The 20072-nt window shown below is 50.4% G+C and overlaps 1 protein-coding gene across 1 annotated transcript; it reads left to right on the top strand.

Annotated features, from left to right (window-relative positions):
* The first annotated feature begins 18764 nt into the window (after positions 1–18764).
* LOC114484109 (sperm acrosome membrane-associated protein 6-like) lies at positions 18765–19870 on the top strand. The gene is made up of 2 exons (XM_028478265.2): positions 18765–19029; positions 19689–19870. Exons 1-2 carry the CDS (start codon positions 18816–18818, stop codon positions 19853–19855), a joined length of 381 nt encoding a protein of 126 aa, XP_028334066.1. The 5' UTR covers positions 18765–18815; the 3' UTR covers positions 19856–19870.
* The last annotated feature ends 202 nt before the right edge of the window (positions 19871–20072 follow it).

Consider the following 20072-nt stretch of genomic DNA (forward strand, 5'->3'; position numbering starts at 1 on the left):
TTGCGGTACGCGGGCCTCTCACTGTTGTGGCCTCTCCCGTTGCGGAGCGCAGGCTCCGGACGCGCAGGCTCAGCGGCCATGGCTCACGGACCCAGCCGCTCCGCGGCATGTGGGGTCTTCCCGGACCGGGGCACGAACCCGCGTCCCCTGCATCGGCAGGCGGGCTCTCAACCACTGCGCCACCAGGGAAGCCCTCTGTTTTTTCTTTTTAATGATTATTTTATTTAGTTATTTATTTTTGGCTGCATTGGGTCTTCGTTGCTGCACGCAGTCTTTCTCTAGTTGCGGCGAGCAGGGGCTACTCTTCGTTGCAGTGCACGGGCTTCTCATCGCGGTGGCTTCTCTTGTTGCGGAGCACGGGCTCTAGGCACGCGGGCTTCAGTAGCTGTGGCACGTGGGCTCAGTAGTTGTGGCCTGCAGGCTCTAGAGCGCAGGCTCAGTAGTTGTGGCACACGGGCTTAGTTGCTCCGGGGCAAGTGGGATCTTCCTGGACTAGGGATCAAATCCATGCCCCCTGCTTGGCAGGCAGATTCTTAACCACTGAGCCACCAGGGAAGTCCCTCATCAATTTCTATTGATGAAAGGGTCTAAGGACCTGGGTCTACAACACCCTGGTATTATTTCATTCTCTTACCCCATGTTCTGATTCATCTGTCAGGAATGAGAGCACAGACAACGTCAGTGAGTGGGAAGGAAGTTGCATCTAGAAGCTGCAGCGCATAGACGGAAGGACTAGAAGGAAGGGTGCTGATTGAACAGAAAAGGAAGCTTCCCTGTAACATGCAAGGAGACAGGTGACTCATGCTCAGAAAAACCTGAACTCCATGAAGGGTCTCAGCAGAGCATTCTTAAAGCCCACGTGAGTGAGGGGATGTCCCAGGTGTGTGATCAGCTCGTGCACAATTCTCTAATTGGTTGACGGTGATCAATACTTAGGCGCCAGAAGATCCGGGGGGCTACACGCTCCTGATCATCAAGTAGTTAATTTCTCCCGTTTGGTGGTGGTTTTTAGCCTCCGAAAAACTCAGGAAATATACATGAGATACTATTGTCGGAGTACTTCAGAGAAGGGCTACAGCAGAGGGTATGGGGGAGGGGTCTTTCCCAGGAAGGCCCCATAGGGTCCTGCTCGGTTGCAACGTCTCTGGGGAAGGAAGAGGCTGGACTGGATATCCTCAGAGCTCAATACTTGGTGAGAGCGTGCCTGAGAACAAGGCCAGCAAAGCTACAGGGTTAATGATTTTTTTTTTTCTTTTTTCGGCTGCGCTGCCTGGCATGCGGGATCTTAGTTTCCCCTCTCCCCCCACCCCCTCCCACTCGCACCCTCGCATGGAACTTAGATCCCTAACCAGGGATCAAACCCATGCCCCCTTCAGTGGAAGCACGGAGTCTTAACCACTGGACTGCCAGGGAAGTCCCAACAATTTCTTTTTTAAAAAAGGAGTTTGGTGACACTGACCAAGTCCCGAAACCCTCGGTGCCTGAAGCCAGTATACTTCAGAGCTCTTCAAGCTAAGTGAGTCAGCACTTTGCTTTGTTTTGTTTTCTCCATCAGGCCAACTTGAGCTGGAAAGATCTCGCGTGTGCCTAACACAACCTCGCCCCTCACTGCCAGGCACACACACCCTAACCTACTCTGCCTCAGCCTCTGAAGCTGCCCCAAACCTCCCCGTGAGACTTGCTTTCAATTTCCCGGTTCACAACCCTTCTGTGGACTTCCGGGAAACACGCTGACGTATGTTCATAGATTTTTAGCAACTCCTTCTCTGATGCCCATTAATATAAAATAAAAATGACCAAAACCTGCCGTAGAAATAAACAAAGACCAATGTCTTAGTTCAGGCTGCCATAATGAAATACTGGGGGGCTTAAACAAAAGGAAGTTATTTCTCACAGTCCTGGAGGCTGGAAAGTCCAAGCTCAAGGGGCAGGCTGATTCGGTTCCCTGGTGAGGACCCATTTCCTGGCTTGCATATGGCCACCCTCTCACCGTGTCCTCCTGCAGCAGAAAGAGAGAGATTGAGAGAGTGAACACTGCTCATTCTTCTTATTATAAGGACACTAATTTCATCATGGGGGCTCTACCCTCATGACCTCGTCTAATCCTATTTACCTCCCAAAGGCCCTACCTCCAAATACCATCACTTTGTGGGTTAGGCTCCAACATATAGATTTGGGTGGGGAAGCAAACATTCAGTCCGAAACAACCAACCAAATTAGAACAAGCAGGGGCTACTTAGTCAGAGCTTGCTGTTGTAACCGAAAGTGGGGTCTGGCTTCTCACCCCTCTAAAGCCAATAAAGAGGGCTTCCCTGGTGGCGCAGTGGTTGGGAGTCCGCCTGCCGATGCAGGGGACACGGGTTCGTGCCCCGGTCCGGGAAGATCCCACGTGCCGTGGAGCGGCTGGGCCCGTGAGCCATGGGCGCTAAGCCTGTGCGTCTGGAGCCTGTGCTCCGCAACGGGAGAGGCCACAACAGTGAGAGGCCCGTGTACCACAAAAAAAAAAAAAAGATTGGGGAGGAAATTATGCAGGGCTCCATTTAGCATGGATGTCAACCATGGGAAAGATGGCATCCACACTCGAGCAGCAATGACTCCAGGGCTGAGGGAAAAAAAGAGGCACCTGTGAAGATCAGGCTCTGATTTGGCTTCTGGTGAACAGGCAAGGTCTAGCTCATATTTGTGTTTTATTTGGCTGAAACAGTTTGGAAATATTTTAACTAAAAAACTTACAATATTTAAACATTGGGAAATATCTCACAATAACATGAAAGCCTTCTTGAAAAAATCGGAAGCTCTGATATTCTCACAGAGTAGCCATCAGCCGAGGCTGAACAATAACTGATCTCCTTTACTTTGCCATACTCCCCACCGTGCACTATTGTTTCCCTCCACTAAAGCCAAATCCAGGTACCATTTGTCAGAACACGTGCCCAGTTGTCTTCCTTACACTAGTCTACTTCACTCATTTACCATAGCTGCCTTGTCCATGTAGAGATTTGATCTGGGAGGCCCTGAACCTACCAAACAAAAATCCCACAAGCTGTAAGGTGTCTCTAACTGGACTTAGCCAAGGTCAAGCCCTCCTTGAGAAAGGGGAAGAAACCAAAGTTCAAGGGCTCTCCCTGCTGGACTTGGCGAACTTAGCATTTTTAACCTATTTCAGACGTTAAGTTTAGGGAAACCATGTTCCCAACGTGCAGATGTGATAGGCCCAGCCTCCAACAAAAATATGACACATACGCAGAAAGAGAACAAAAATGACATAGCAAGAGGACTTCTGGTTTCAGTCCTAACATTCAAATTGCTTGGAAGTTGTCAATCTCATTCTTACAATGAGAAAAATGTGAACAAACTGGGAATCAGTGATTTTTCTCAGACCCATCAGAGAACTGAGATCACAGAGCAAGCCACCACCCTAAAATCTAGAGAGACTGGAAAATCCAGAAAGTTACAACTGAGATCTTTCTCTTCACTTTCTGCTCAGCTTTGCTGTGAACCTAAAACTGCTCTAAAAAACTGTCTATTATAACAACACCACTACTACAGTCTAAACAGACAAACCAAGCATCAGAACAAGGCTCTGAAATGACCCAGATGTTGAAATTATCACACAGGGAATTAAAAATAGCCATGAAAACCTGGGCTTCCCTGGTGGCGCAGTGGTTGAGAATCCGCCTGCCGATGCAGGGGACACGGGTTCGTGCCCCGGTCCGGGAGGATCCCACATGCCGCGGAGCAGCTGGGCCCGTGAGCCATGGCCGCTGAGCCTGCGCGTCCGGAGCCTGTGGTTTGCAACGGGAGAGGCCACAACAGTGAGAGGCCCGCGTACTGCAAAAAAAAATAAAAATAAAATAAAATAAAATAAAATAAAAATAGCCATGATTACTATGTTAAAAGTTCTAAAAGAAAAAAAATAGACAACATGCAAAAACAGATGGTAATGCAGCAGAGAGATGGAAGCTCTAAGGTAGAATCAAAATGAAATGCTAGGAATCAAAAACACCATTAACAGAAATGAAGAATTCCTGGTCTGTCTGACTGACAGCAAACTAACACCTCCCCTGCAACACTGAGATGGGTCCAGAAGAGAAAATCCCTCATCTCCTCGGGTCCTGGCTTGGGGAAGTATTGACTTTATAAAAATATTGAATATTCTAATTCATGAACACGATATATCTCTTATTCAAGGCTTCTTTAATTTCTCTCAGCAACATTTTCCAGTCTTCAGAGTAGCGGTCTTGAAACTATTTGTTAGTTTTACTTTTAGATATATTGTGGATTTTCATTCTTTTTAAAAAGATATTGTATTTTTAATTTAATTTTCTGCTGTTGCTAATATGGATATAGAAGTTATTTCTGTGTATTGATTTTGGTTACAGCTACTCTGCTAAATTACCTACTAATTCCAATAGTTCGCCCGTATATTTTGTTTGTTTGTTTTTCTTTTTGGTTTTTGGCCACGCCACGCAGCTTGAGGGATCTTAGTTCCCTGACCAGGGACTGAACCCCGGGCCCATGGCAGTGAAAGCGCAGAGTGCTAAGCACTGGACGGCCAGGGAATTCCCTCACTTGCTTATTTTGTGTTTTCTCTGTACACTGTCTTGCCATTGGAAACAATGATGTTTTGCTTCTCTCTTTCCAATCACTATGCCTTTTATTCCTTTTCCTGCTTCATTGCATCCTCTAGTAATTTCATTACAATGTTGAATAGAAGTGGTTGGAATAGACATCCTTGTCTTTTTCTTGACCTTAGAGGAAAAGTGTTCAGTATTTCACTATTTAGTATAACTGAAAGCCCATGTTACATAAGTACTGTGAATCCAGGGCTACTCACCAAAAAAAAAAAAAAAAAATTCTAGATCATAGTTTGTATTTCGTTTACATACAGCTTTCAAAAACTTTTTTAATCCGTCAGTCACAGTTTAACACTTGGAGATATCTTGCAACAGTCTGAATGGCTAACTTCTCTTGAAAAATTTAAATATCTGGCATTGCCACGTGACAGAAATCAGCTGGGGCTGAGGGGGAGCTGCCCAGCTTTATTTTGCCGCCTTCTCCCCTGCTGTGGTCTCCCCTGCACGGAGGCCAAAGTTCAGGTACCATTTGTCAGTATACTTGTCCTGTTGTTTTCCTAACGCCAGGTCTCCTGCACTCACTTTTTTTTTTTAATGATTTTTTTAAATATATATTTAAATATTTATTTATTTTCTTTATTTTTTTTTCTGCTGCGTCAGGTCTTCGTTGCGGCCCGCAGGCTTCTCTCTAGTTGTGGCTTTGGGGTTTTCTCTCTCTAGTTGTGGTGTCCGGGCTCCAGAGCTCATGTGCTCTGCAGTTTTTGTGGCACACAGGCACGCGGGCTCACGGACTCTCTCGTTGAAGGCGTGTGAGCTCAGTAGATGTGGTGTGCGGGCTTAGTTGCCCCGTGGCATGTGGGATCTTAGTTCCCTGACCAGGGATGGAACCAGCATCCCCAGCACTGGAAGGCGGATTCTTTACCGCTGGACCACCAAGGAAGTCCCTGCACTCACTTTTATACCTGCTTTTCTAGTGTGGGGACTTAATTTTGTATCTTCTGGGAAAATAGATGCACTGACCCATCAAACAAAAGTTCCTCCAGCCAGAGGCTAACTCTCTAACTTCATTCCTCAAGAGTGGATTTGCTCAAGCTGAGGTAGGAAAACAATCAAAGTCTAAGACTGCCCCCTGCTGGACAAGGCTCACTCAGCAAGCTTGACTGGTAAATTCAAGGAGAGACCAAGATCTCCAATTTCTTCCAAAACACTTTTGACAAAATTCTTTAGAAATTTATTGTATTGAGGTATAGTTGATTTACAATGTTGTATTAATTTCTACTGTACAGCAAAGTGATTCAGTTATACATATATATATACATTCTGTTTCCTATTCTTTTCCATTAAGGTTTATCACGGGATACTGAATATAGTTCCCTGTGCTATGTATACAGTAGGACTTTGTTGGTTATCCATTCTGTACATAATAGTTTGCATCTGCTAATCCCCAACTCCCGATTCATCTTTCCCCCACCCTCTCTCCACTTTTTACAAATAATAAAATATAAAAGGACTATAGCATGAAAAAATTAGAGAGTATTTTAATTGATTAACTGTATCAAACAAAAAATGGTAGGCTGTAGCAGCTTCCCACTTATTAGAAATTAAAGAAAATTTTCTTTTTAGATATAAGCAATGAAAGACACCAAAATCAAAACAGAACTAGGAAACCTAGGGGAAGTAATTAAGAAAAACAATGACAATTAAAAATTAAAATGGACTTAGGAGAATAAAATACAATATTTGGCACACAGAAAATAAAAACCAGCGGCGTAGACTCCAGGGTTGGAACAATCACACAGGATGCGGGGAAAAGAGCCAACTGTGAAAATGATGAGAAGTAAGGGGATAGCTCTGGAGGAACCTAATTACTCGGAGAATTCTTTGTTCAGTTCATTGTTAATAATTAGAAAATTGGGGATAAATGGATGGTTTTTCAGGAACATGTAAATTTCAAAAAGAAAATTCTCAAGAAGGGATGAACATGTTAAATAAATTAGTAACTATAAAATAAACTGACAGAACCATATTAAATTATTTCAAACTATCTACAAACAGACAATGCTGATTCATTGTAAACTAAAGATAAAGATGATAAGCTGGGGACTTTCCTGGCGGTCCAGTGCTTAAGAGCCTGTGCTTCCACTGCAGAGGGCGCCAATTCCATCCCTGGTCAGGGAACTAAGATCCCACATGCCGCAAGGCACAGCCAAGAAAAAGAAAGAAAGAGAGAGAGAGAGAGAGAGAGGGAGGGAGGGAGGGAGGGAGGAAGGAAGAAAGAAACAAAGAAAAAAGGAAGAAACAAAGAAAGAAAGAAAAGAAAGTTTTCCCAATGATCTGTATAGAGCCAGCATCATGAAATATAAAAACCTAATATGGTAACATGAAAAGAATTAACTACAGATGAATCTTACTTTTGAAGATTGATGGGGAAGTTCCAAAATAGATAACTAGCAATAGGAACCTCCAGTAAATTAAAAATCTATACCATGGGGAGTTCCCTGGTGGTCTAGTGGTTAGAATTCTGGGCTTTCAGTGCAGAGGCCCAGGTTCAGTCCCTCGTCAGGGAACTGAAATCCCGCAAGCCACAGGATCACATATATATATGTGTGTGTATATATATATATATATATCATGGCCAAATGGATATTACCTAGGAATATTCGAATATCTATTAAAATAAATCTTCATTTAAATAGATCAAAGGAGACTATGCATATCACTGTGTTACATGCTGAAAGGGAGCTATTAAAATTCAGGTATCATTTGCAACAAAAATCCACTTATGGGCTTCCCTGGTGGCGCAGCGGTAGAGAGTCCGCCTGCCGATGCAGGGGACACGGGTTCGCGCCCCGGTCCGGGAAGATTCCACATGCCGCGGAGCGGCTGGGCCCGTGAGCCATGGCCGCTGAGCCTGCGCATCCGGAGCCTGTGCTCTGCAATGGGAGAGGCCACAGCAGTGACAGGCCTGCGTACCACAATCCGGAGCCTGTGCTCTGCAAGGGGAGAGGCCACAGCAGTGACAGGCCTGCGTACCACAAAAAAAAAAAAAAGAAAAAAAAAATCCCCTTATATAGAATTATTTTCTTAATCTAGAATTCTATTTACCTACTACCTATCAAGTCACATAAAACCAAAAATAGCTAAATGCTTATATGTAAAACACTGCATTGGCCTACCCTGGGATTTTTCTTTTCAGTCTTTACTCATTTCCAAAGCAACCTCATCTAGTCCAAAGGCTTTAAATACTATCAAATATTGACAACTCCCAAATGTATATCTATGTATATCTTCATCCTAGTCCTCTTCGCAGAACTCCAGACTCATAATTTTTTTTTTTTTTGGCTGCATTGGGTCTTCATTGCTACATGCGGGCTTTCTCTAGCTGCAGCGAGTGGGGGCTATGTGGTGCACGGACCTCTCATTGCGGTGGTTTCTCTTTGTTGCGGAGCACAGGCTCTAGGCACATGGGCTTCAGCAGTTGTGGTTCGCAGGCTCTAGAGCGCAGGCTCAGTAGTTGCAGCTCACAGGCTTAGTTGCTCCACGGCATGTGGGATCTTCCCAGACCAGGGCTCAAACCCCTGTCCCCTGAATTGGCAGGTGGATTCTTAACCACTGGACCGCCAGGGAAGTCCCTGTAGATGTATTTCTGATGTATTTGTGGGGGGAGGTGAGCTCCACATCCTACTACTCTGCCATCTTGATTCTCCCCCCACTTCTCTTCCTCTTCTGATCAGTAGAGCTCAGGTGTGGCAGAGCAAGATAGATACCTGTGCAGAGAGGTGACCTGAAATGCAGTGTCTCAAACAGAGTGAGGAGAGTGTCTACCCAAGAATGTCAGAGAGAAATGTCAGAACCTCACCTAGGCGAGGAGGGCATTTGCGTGTTGAGAGCGTCAGGGTTGGGTGGGGACATCCCAGTAGGGGAAGGGGAGCCAAGCAGGATAAGGACCACTGCACTGGGAAGGAATAGTGGCTGAGATGGGGAACTAGTTACACCCAGAGGAACTAATTAAGGGAATTTCCTGGTGGTCCAGTGTTTAGGACTCCAAGCTTCCACTGCAGGGAGCACAGGTTCCATCCCTGGTCGGGGAACTAAGATCCCACATGCCATGCGGCAGCCAAAAAAAGAAAAAGAAAAAAAAAAAAGAGGAACTCATCAAATAAGTAAACACATTATGGCTAAGGGAACAGATTTCCCTTTCTCAGAGAAGGGATTTACACATATGGGAAGGCAGAAAACCAGAATGACCCAAGTGGTATTGGGTTGGAACTAGAGGTAAAGGAGTGAACTCATGAATTTCAATATGTGTTTTATGAATGGATTAATGAATGTGTGCAGACGAGAGACTATTTCCAACTAAGTCAGGAACGAGACAATTATCTCTCACTGACTGTCACAATTACTATTTAACATTCTAACCGTGGGGTTCTTGGTTGTGAAGGAAACCAATCTGGGTTAACTTAAGCAAAAAGGGAATTCACTCAGAGGACATTGGGCAGCTGACAGATAGGATGAGAAAGCTTTAGTTCCAAGTTTAGGAAATGGGTCAAAACCCAAGGAAACAATGGAAGGAGAATCATCGCCAAGTTTGCCGAGGGACAGCCTCGTTCAGTGCCAAGGCCATCAGAGGAAGCACAGGACCCTTCGTGATGTCTTTATAAAGTCTCAGTTCATTCAGACACCTGCACACTAGCCACTAGGTTTCAGGGAAAGCAAGTATCTAGCCTTTAAGTCCTTGGTGGTAGGAAGTAGAACCTCACCCAATGATGAAATTCCCAAACAGAGAAACATAGTTCAGCCCCTCAGTGCAAACTATATTTGCACACCCTCATTGTTCAGAGAGTGCTAGCTAAACTCAATTAGAAAACAGAAGCAAATAAGAGGTTTAAATACTGGGAAGGATGTATCCTTATTATTTGCACTTAGTGTGATTATATACCTAGGACATTCAAAAAATAACTGGAAAAAAAAAAGTAACTGGAAATCTATTAGAAGCATATGATGACGCATTAAGGTGTCAAGTTACACCACAGTTTTTCAACTTTAACACTATTGATATTTGGAACTGGACAATCCCTTGTTCTGGGGGGTGGAGAGGGAAAATGTCCTGTAGGATATTTTGCAGCATCTCTGTCCTCCACTCACTAGATGCCAGTAGCATCCCTCTCCCCCACTCAGGAAGGACAAGCAAAAATGTCTCCAGACTTTGCCAAACGTCCCTTGGAGGGAGAACAAAATCACTCCCATTTGCATCAGATTAATTAATTTATATAAGTCAGTAACTTTAGTCCATTAAAAAATGACCAATGGAAAATTATTTTTGTTCCATCTGGAGTGACATTGTGTATGGTGTGAGATAGGGATCTAATTTTACTTGTTGCTTCTTCATCAGATCTTGATTAGTGTATATAGCTTATATCTTGCCAAGTCAAAGAACTTGATAATGAGTTCTGTTTTTCTGTAAATTCTCTTGGGTTTTCTAGGTAGGGGATCCTATCATCTGTAAAAGATGACAATCTTGTATTTTCATTTCTCACTTTTACACTGCTTGTTTCAATTTCCTGTCTAGCTGCCTTCCCTGGTACTTCAGGAGCAATTATAATTGTGTTAATAGTGAGACTCTGCCCTAGTGTTCATAGTAGCACTATTTACAATAGCCAACACATGGAAGCAACCTAAGTGTCCATCGACAGATAAAGGGATAAAGAAGATGTGGTACACACACACACACACACACACACACACACACACAAATAATGCCATTTGCAGCAACATGGATGGACCTAGAGATTATCATACTAAGTGAAATAAGTCAGACAGAGAAAGACAAATATCATGTGATATTGCTTACCTGTGGAATCTAAAAAAAATGATACAAATGAATTTATTTACAAAACAGAAATAGACCCACAGACATAGAAAACAAACTCATAGTTACCAAAGGGGAAAGGGGAGGGATAAATTAGGGGGTTGGGATTAACACATACACACCACTATATATAAAGTTGATAAACAACAAGGACCTACTATATAGCATGGGGAACTGAATTCAATATTTTGTAATAACCTATGAGGGAAAAGATATAATCGAATCACTGTGCTGTACACTTGAAACTAACACGATATTGTAAATTGACTATATGTCAATAAAATTTAAAAAATAAAAATAGGGACTTCCCTGGCGTTCCAGTGCTTAAGACTCAGCATTCCCGGTGCAGGGGACACAGGTTCAAATCCCTGGTTGGGGAACTAAGACCCCACATGCTGCATGGTGCAGCCAAAAAAATGAAATAAAATAAAGTAAATTTAAATAAATTTAAAATGAAAATAAAACTTTTTCAAAAGATGAAAAATAAAATCTTAGATTCTAATCAGCTCTGTTGGGGGATCACAAATGAATGAATGTTCTGATCCGCCCGTATTGGGTCACATGCCCAAGCTATGTGTTTTGGGGGAAGGAGGAAGGGAGTTTTGCTAGAACATTCTTGAGTCACTTGGAGTGGGTGTCTCACAGGACAGACAGGCTCTATTACCAGAGGAGGGGGAAGTGGATGGCTTGAAAAAACGGTACCCACTCCCACTCCAGTCTCCTTGAACCTCAGAACCACCTTCCCTCCCTTTTGCTGAGATGTGAAGAGTGGAGCAGCTGAAGGCTTTCACCATTCAGATGACTAGAAGGCATGGCCCTAAGGGGAAGGAGATAGGCTGTGGAGAAACCCTCCCTCAAAAATCACACCAACCCCCCAATCCAGGAAAGGGTTAATAGCGGGAGTAAGATTTGTCAGCTTTGTCCCACCCACCACCACCACACACACAAAGAAAAGGTGGCCCTGTCCCCAATTCCTGCAAGTCCACCAGGGAAAATTGCCATTTGGGACTATCTAATGGCACGATGGGAGTATCTGTTGCATTTGGATCCTCTGGTATTTTTTGTGCTCTGCCAGTCTGAGGATTATCGCCCCTGTGGGGATTAAATGGTGCTGCAGGGGATTGTCTTGAGTTTGGAGTTTAACCCTCACATGGCAGCACTCTCTGACGGTGCTGTAGGATTATGTCCCGTTGGCGGCTGATTCCTCCCATGGAAGGATACTCTGCTACTTGGAAGTTCTTCATAACTGGTGCCCCCTTTTCTACAGCATTAATAAATGAGTCCTTGATCCAGACCTACTTCAGGGCAGGTTGAAATGTCTTTCTGGCTAACAGTTCCTGTTCCAGGAAATTGGGGATGGCCTTATGAAGGGTGGGGTGTTTCTATTTTCTTGCTTTCTGGCTTGCTGCTCTGAAGGATAATAGGAAAGGTGGAACTTGTGTCTCAGGAGTTGATGGGAATGGTGGTCTACCTGTATCTTAAGGGGATGGGAATTATGGATGTTGGGTACCAAGGACTGACAAGAACTGTAGTACTTGTGTGCAAATGTCAGATGGGAGTGGTGGATCCCGAGGCTCAGGGGGGCTGACGGGAATGAATGGTGAATCCTGAGCCTCAGGGGTTTATGGGAATAGTGATCCTGAGTCTCAGGGGCTGATGGGAAAGATGGATCCTGAGTCTCAGGGATTTGTGGGAATTGCAGTAGCTAAGTCTTAGGTGCCATGGGATCTGTGAACCCTGTATATCAAAGAATGATGGAAACAGTGGTTCCTGTGAATCACTAACCAATGGTCATGGAGGCCTTATGTTTCAGGAACTAATGGGAATTATGTTCTTTTATCCCAGACGCTTAAGCAAGTCCCAGCCTAACCCGTAAACCATTTGTTGTTCATCCAACCCTCCATTCATTCGTTTAGCAAACATTTTCCTGAGTCTCTGCTCTGAGCCACACCCTATGCTGAGTGATACTGAGGACAGAGATGACTCAGACCTCAATGGTGCCCTCACTGAATTCTCAGAAACAGACCCAGGCATCGAGAATCACAGCACAATGGCGGGGGAGGGGCGGGGGGGGCGAAGTCCAGTGGTGAAGACACTGCATTTCCATTGCAGGGGGCGGGGGTTCAATCCCCGGCAGGGGAACTGAGATCCCACATGCCACACGGCGCAGCCAAAAAAAAAAAAAAGAGAGAGAGAGAGAGAGAGAGAGAGAGAAAACAATACAAGGGGATCAGGGCCAGTACCAGGAGACAGCAGGGTGGTGTGGTTACTATCCTGACCTGACTGCAGGGTATCTGGGGTGAGTGTAGACTAACAGTAATTCTGGATACCAAGTCAAGGTACAGGGTCTGTCTGACAAAAGGTCCTTTTATCAAATGTGAATTTGTGTGCATGACAAGTCTAACCTCTGGGGCGAAGTCCAGTGGTGAAGACACTGCATTTCCATTGCAGGGGGCGGGGGTTCAATCCCCGGCAGGGGAACTGAGATCCCACATGCCACACGGCGCAGCCAAAAAAAAAAAAAAGAGAGAGAGAGAGAGAGAGAGAAAACAATACAAGGGGATCAGGGCCAGTACCAGGAGACAGCAGGGTGGTGTGGTTACTATCCTGACCTGACTGCAGGGTATCTGGGGTGAGTGTAGACTAACAGTAATTCTGGATACCAAGTCAAGGTACAGGGTCTGTCTGACAAAAGGTCCTTTTATCAAATGTGAATTTGTGTGCATGACAAGTCTAACCTCTGTCGGAGAGCAACCCCAGGTGAGCTGCACATTTTCCCAGAGGCAGCCCATGTCCAAAGAAAGGGCATAGAACTTGGAGCCAGAGAGGCGTGGGTTCGAATTCTAGCTCTGCCATCCACTTTGTAAGCTTGGGTAACTCAGTATTCAGAACTCAGTTCCCTAATCCTTACATGAAGATAAAACAGTTCCTAAAAATAAGACTGCTGTGTTAACTGAATGACATAATGTATAACAAATACCCAGCCCAGGGCCTGTCCCTAAGTAGACATTCAATAAAGGGTACGGTTGTTATCATTATTATGCCTATCATTAGTAATTAATGACAAGATTTAAAGGCCCTAGAAGTATTTATCAAATATCTGGGTTCAGCAGCTTAAGAGCATTGTTAAGAAATCAGTTCTTTAAAAAGCCCAGTAATTTGCATACTCATAAGCAGTAGTTTCTTTATGTTAAAAAAAACCCCTTCCTAATTGACTGAATAAGTAGGGATGAATAAATTTATACAGTGGAATACTATATAGCCACTAAAATGAATGAGGTACCTCTATAAGCTGTATTGATATAGGAGGATCTTCAGGATATAGTGCTTAAAAAAAAGCAAAGTATAGAATAATATGATCCCACCTGGGGACAAAAAAGGCGGGGTGGTATAATATATGTGCATAAAGGTATAGAATTTCTCTGGAAAGATACGCAGGAAACCGGTAAGCACAAGCTGTCCCCAGAGAGAAGTGGGTGGCCAGGGACAGGGTGGGAGGACACTGCATTTTTTTCACTGTTTGAGCTTCCAGAACTATACCCACCACATGTCCTCCCTAAATGTCCTCTGGCCTTTAATGTCCACAAGGTCCCAAGCTACACACAGCATCTTCCCTCTCCTGTACTCCCTTCTTCCTCCTGGTTCCCCATCCGGAACAACTCCTGTCCCCTCAGTTTCAGGGCCAGACTTCTGGCTGTTGTATCTTCTTCACCTCTTCCATCACCCCCCTCACATTCTCTGCCCCACACCTCCTCTGGGTCCCCAGGGTCCCAGCCCCTGATCAAGCATCCTCCTCCCCAGCCTCCCAGCCTCCAGTAGTCTCTCCCCCTCAACTCATCCCCCCACGGCCCTCAGGGGGGTCTTTCTGACATCCAGCTCTGCCCCTGCCCCTCCCCTTGCTCATAGCCCTCCAAGGATCCGGGTCACCCTCACGGGAAAGTTCCGAGCCCGGCCTTCCGAGCGAGGAGGAACCTGGCCCCGCCCACCACCTCAGCCTCCTCTTCCAGGATCCTGGGCTCCCGTCAGACCCGTCTGCCTGCCCTTCCCCCGGAATGGCCCCTGGTTTCCTGCCTTTGGGTCTCTGCTTGAGCTCAACAATTCAGATCTAAGTTCTCCCAGGTCTTGGAGGTCACAACCACGGCCTTCTCTGGAGGTCCTTTCAGCTGTGCTGAAAGGATTCCTCCCACAGACGCTGGGTCCCTCCCTCTGTCAAAGCCCGACCGCCCTGAATTGGAACTGTCTGCGTCTGGGTCTGTCTCCTCCGTAAGACCGTGAGCTCCGTCTGCAAGGGCAGATCTGGGTCTGATTCACCCTTCTCTCCCCAGTGGGTGGGTGGGTGGAGAGCCCGAAGCCGAGGGAGGGGAAGGAGGCTGGGAGAGCAGGAAGGGGGAGAGAGAAGAGGGGGGAGAGGGGCAGACCCTGATTGTGGGGGGGGGGGTGATGTAAGGAGAAAGAGAGAGACGCGGAGACGGGAGACGGAGGGGAACGCACAGGGCCAGGAGGAGGCAGGCGGGCAAGGAGAAGGAAAGGGAGGAGAGGCGGAGGGCACGAGAGAAAGCGGAGAGAGAGGAGAGAAGCGGCCGCGGCCGCGGGAGGAGGGAGGGAGGGAGGGAGGAGTGGGAGCGCTGCCGGCGCTGCAGCCTCCCGGCCCCTTTTGTCCTTCCCTCCTCCCTGCGTCACGCTCCCCGGCCCGGCCTCCCCTCCCTGCTCCCTCCCCCGCCCCGCTCCTCCTCCCGCGGGGGAGCCGGGCCCGCAGAGCCGGGAGGAGGCGCAGGCCGGAGGGAATCGGGGAGGAGGGAAGGAGGATGGCGGGGACGCCGGGAGGAAGGGGAGAGGCCGTCGGGCGGCGGAGGCGGGGAGAGGATGGAGAGCTGTCGGCGGCGGCGGGGGCCGGCTCAGCCCGGCCCGGGCGCTGCCCACCGAGACCCCTTCCCCGCGACGCTGGAGCTGCGGAGCCGTGAGTCTGCGGAGAGGGAGGGGGATGGGGCCCGGGACCCGAACTCGAGGGTCCCTAAGGGGAGGAGGCAGCCGGGGGCCTGGATTTCTGGGTTCTTGGAGGAGGAGGGGGCTGGGAACCCAGACTCCTGAATCCTTGGAGGAGGGGACTGGGGGCCTGGATTCCGGGATCCAGGAGGAGGAGCGGGCAGGGAACACCTCCTGGTTTCCATTGGGAGGAGAGAGATGGGGCTGGGGTAGCTAGGTTCGGAGCTGGAGCCGACTAGGGCGAGATGCCTCCCGCGCCCTCAGGGGAGGTGGAGGGAGAGAGTCTGGCTTTGGCGGTGCCTGTGGCAACGGAAGGGTTAACGTCTGGCTGGAGGGGAGGGGGAGGGGCAGGGAAGGGGCTGCAGGGCTTTGAGGGGTCAAGGGTGAGCCGTGCAAGTGGGAGGGGGCTGCAGAGGAGTGGGGGAGGCTGTCTGGGCTGCCAGACAGGCCAGGGTCAGCGGCGGGGGCAGGGGATGTCTGGCGGAGGAGAGGCCCAGCATCCAGGCTCCCCTGGGGACCCGGGATTCCAGGCCCCAGCCCCCTCCTCCCTTAGACCTGGGAGTCCGCGACCCAGCCCCCTCCCTCAGAATTCCAGAATGCGAACCCCTAGGCCCCTTTACCCCAAGATCCAGGAGTCTGGGCCTCCAGCCTCTCCTCCCCTCAGACCTGGGGCTCCACGTTCCATACCCCGCGCTCCACGAAAGCCCAGCGTTCGGGCCCCCAGTCCCTTCCTGCCCAGAACCCAGGAGTCCCCACCTCCTCTTTAGCCCCAGCTGGAGTCCAGCCCTCTGGGGGTTAAGGGGGCGGGGCCAACTGGTTGCCATGGTGCCAGACTGTTTGGGTCTGCTCTCTGACCCTTGGGGGCTCCCCAGGGTCTGCAGAGAGGGGGAGGGGGACCCAGACCTGGGGGAAGTCCAGCGCCAACCTTTTCCCCAAATCCGGCCTATGGGCCCAGGGAGTTCGGGCCTCCACCAAGGCCTTGTCCAGTGACCTTGAACAAGTCCTGACCCTTCTCTCAGGGCCTCAGTTTTCCCGAGGAGAAATGTGTGGGAGGAGTGGGGAGATGCTCAGGTCCTGCAAATCTTTAAGATTCTCAGCTTCCCCTCTGCTCTCACCCCCCTCCTCAGGCCCCAGGCAGCCCCGGGGCATGCTGGGAACCCAGGCCTGGGCTCTGGGCCAGGTTGTTGGGTGGGGGGGCGGCGGGAGCAGCCTCCTCCCTTCCCCTTCCTCCCCACCTTGGCCTGACTCTCGCCCCCGCCTGAGGGTCTGGGAGGTTGGGAAGGAGGGAAGGGGAATGAGAGCTGGGACCGTAGACCCGTCTCTGGCCCCTTCCTCCCGCCTTGCCGCCTCCGCCCCCTTCCCGCCCCTCCTCCCCCTCCTCAGTAGGTCGCTACCCCGGCCCTGGGCCCCTTCTCCAGCCACCCCAGCTCCAGACCTGGCTCCGAGCTGCTGCGAGGGGGAGGGAGAGAGGGAAGGAGAAAGGGGGAGAGAGAGAGAGAGAGAGAGAGAGAGAGAGAGAGAGAGAGAGGAGAGGGAGGGAAGGAAGGAGAGAGACCTAGGAGGGAGGGAGGGAGAAAGGGAGAGAGAGAGAGAGAGAGAGAAGGGGAGGGAGGGAAGGAAGGAGAGAGACCTAGGAGGGAGGGAAGGAGAAAGGGAGAGAGAGAGAAGGGGAGGGAGGGAAGGAAGGAGAGAGACCTAGGAGGGAGGGAAGGAGAAAGGGAGAGAGAAAAGGAGAGAGAGACAGAGGGGAGCGACAGAGGCGGAGGCTCTCAGGTGCACAGACTCAGCCCAGGGGTGGGAAGCGTGGGTGCTGGTCCCGCCGCCTTGCAGGCCTGGCCCCTCCCACTCACCAGCTGGCTGGGGCTCAGCCTTCCCACCTGCAAAATGGGGGTGCTGATGGCACCTCGAGCCCCTGCCTGCCACATGACAGAGGCCTGGGGCGGTATCAGCGCTCAGGGATCGTAGCTGTGAGAGGCCAAAAGAAGGGAAGAGAGAGGGGAAAAAAATACCCAGAAAGGCTTTGACGGTTTTATATCCCATGGGCGGTCTCCACGCCAGTCCTGGATTTCTGAATCTGACAGGTAGGTAGGGAAACGTCTTGTCCAATGGACCAAACTCCAAAACAGGTGAGGTTCCCTCTGACCCGGGATCCAGGAAGCCAGGCTGTGTCTTCTCCAAGGAGGCAGGCCTGGCCGGATTCCCAGGTCTGAGGGAGGGGGCTGGGGGGCCTGGCTTCCTGGGTCCCCAGGGGAGAAGGGGGCTGTGGACTTGGACTGAATCTGGGGGAGGAGGGGGGGCTAGGGGGCCTGGATTGCGGGGACCTATGGGGAGGAAGGGGCCGGGGGCCTGAATTCTTGGGTCCCTGGTGAGGAAGGGGCCGGGGGCCCGGATTCCTGGGTTCCTTGGGGAGGAGGGGGCCGGGGGCCCGGATTCCTGGGTCCTGGCACCCACCCGTAGAACCGACCTTGCGGGGCCTTCGCCGCACACAAGCTCGTGTCTGTGGGTCCGTGTCGGGGGCTCACCATCGCGGCTGGGGCCTCCCCGGCCCTCCCCGCCCTCCCTGGCCCCCGTCTGTCCGTCCAGTCCATCCGTCTGTCTGTCCACCTGCCGCGCCCCCCGGGCTGAGGTAGGAGGTTGTATAGTTGAGGAGGACACCCACGGAGATCACTATACGGCCTCCTAGCTTTCCCCAGGCTGCGCCCTGCACGGGACGGCCCGGCGGGGACCCCTGACCCCGGTCCCCTGCCCCACCCCTCCAGGCTGGGGAGAGGGGCTGCCGCAGGGATCCTGGGAGGAGAGGCTGGGCTGTTCCTCGTGTCCTCGTCCCTACATTCCTTCCTCCCCCTTCCCTCAAAGAGTTTCTCTCCCATCAAGATATCTCTGCTTTGCTTTCTCTCTGTCTCTCCATCCCCGCTGGGTCTCTGCACAGTGACCTCTGAGACCCTGTCTCCATCTGTCTCTTAACGGTGCTTTCTGGGTCTCTGACGCTCCCGATGTCTCTCCATGGCTTGGTTTCTGTCTTTTGGGCCCTCACGGTGTCTCTGTGCCATGTCCATTTCTTCTGCACCCCACTACCACACCCCAGGGCCTGGCGGGCCCCCGCACACTGTACTGCCGGCCTCTGGGTCCCTGAGACCCTTTAACCTGTGAGGACGTCCAGGGTCACAGGTGAGGTTCTTGGGAGCCTGGCATCCGGCCCAGCCATCAGCCTGGGGTCCGACCCCTGACCCCTGACACCACACACCCTTCCTCCCTGAAAACCCTGGAGCCTGACATTGGACTGGAGACTGAAACCCGACCTCTGACCCCGTATCTTGAGCCCCTCCCCCGCACCACGGTGACCTCACAAAAGTCTCCAGCTTCTCCACAGGCTGAGTCCCTCCGCTATGGCCCTTCTGGCCCCAGGGAGCGCTGTGCCGTCCGCCCTGGTGGCCCTCACGGTCTTCAGGGCCTCCGCCTGGGCCTGTCTCCTCTGCTTCACGTCTTACAACGAGCGCCAACAAATCTGCCAGATGTTCGCCGGCCTGGAGAGCCCCGACCTCGGGAAGTGTGAGGAGGCCTTAACAGATGCCTTTAAGGGCCTCCTGGACACTGAAATCAGTGAGGAGACACCCAGCATCCTCCAGGGCCCCGAGGGGGGCATGTGGAGGGAGGGACGGACCAGAGAGGCCTGGAGAGACTGAGGGGGACAAAGGCTCAGAGACGGGAGGATGGAGACTTGGGGGGGCCAGAGACTCAGAGACGGGAGGACAGAGACTTTGCGGAGGACAGAGACTCAGAGACGGGAGGACAGAGACTTTGCGGAGGACAGAGACTCAGAGACGGGAGGACAGAGACTTTGCGGAGGACAGAGACTCAGAGACGGGAGGACAGAGACTTTGCGGAGGACAGAGACTCAGAGACGGGAGGACAGAGACTTTGCGGAGGACAGAGACTCAGAGACGGGAGGACAGAGACTTTGCGGAGGACAGAGACTCAGAGACGGGAGGACAGAGACTTTGCGGAGGACAGAGACTCAGAGACGGGAGGACAGAGACTTTGCGGAGGACAGAGACTCAGAGACGGGAGGACAGAGACTTTGCGGAGGACAGAGACTCAGAGACGGGAGGACAGAGACTTTGCGGAGGACAGAGACTCAGAGATGGGAGGACAGAGATTTTGCGGGGGCCAGAGACTCAGAGAGAGGCAGAGGAAGGTCCACTTTGGGGATGTGGTGTTGGGGGAACCGCTTCGCCCCAGCTCCTGCCTCCGACCCCCAGACTACGATGAAAGGAGCCACCTGCACGACGCCTTCACCCAGATGACCCACTCCCTGCAGGAGGTGGCCGCTGCCCGGGGTGAGTGGGGCGGGGCCGGCAGCGGTGGGAGATGTGGGCTTGGAGCCCCCAGGAGATGGATGTTTGTGCGGGGAAAGCCCAGAACTTGATCTTGAAGTGATCTCGGAGGAGGTGACGCTTGGAAGCTGAGGGAGCTGGGCAGCCTTGTCAGGGAGACGGGGCAGGGCTTGTGCGGACAGTGCAGAAGTAACTTAGAGTCTCAAGCCAGCTGGCATCAGGGAGATGTGCGTTCTGACCTCACTGTGTGGCTTGCCCTCTTCCTGGCTATGAGATTCTGGATACATCACGGCCCCCCCGCCCCCCCCC

Source organism: Physeter macrocephalus, chromosome 17 (assembly GCF_002837175.3).
Source record: "Physeter macrocephalus isolate SW-GA chromosome 17, ASM283717v5, whole genome shotgun sequence".
Lineage (NCBI taxonomy): Eukaryota > Metazoa > Chordata > Mammalia > Artiodactyla > Physeteridae > Physeter > Physeter macrocephalus.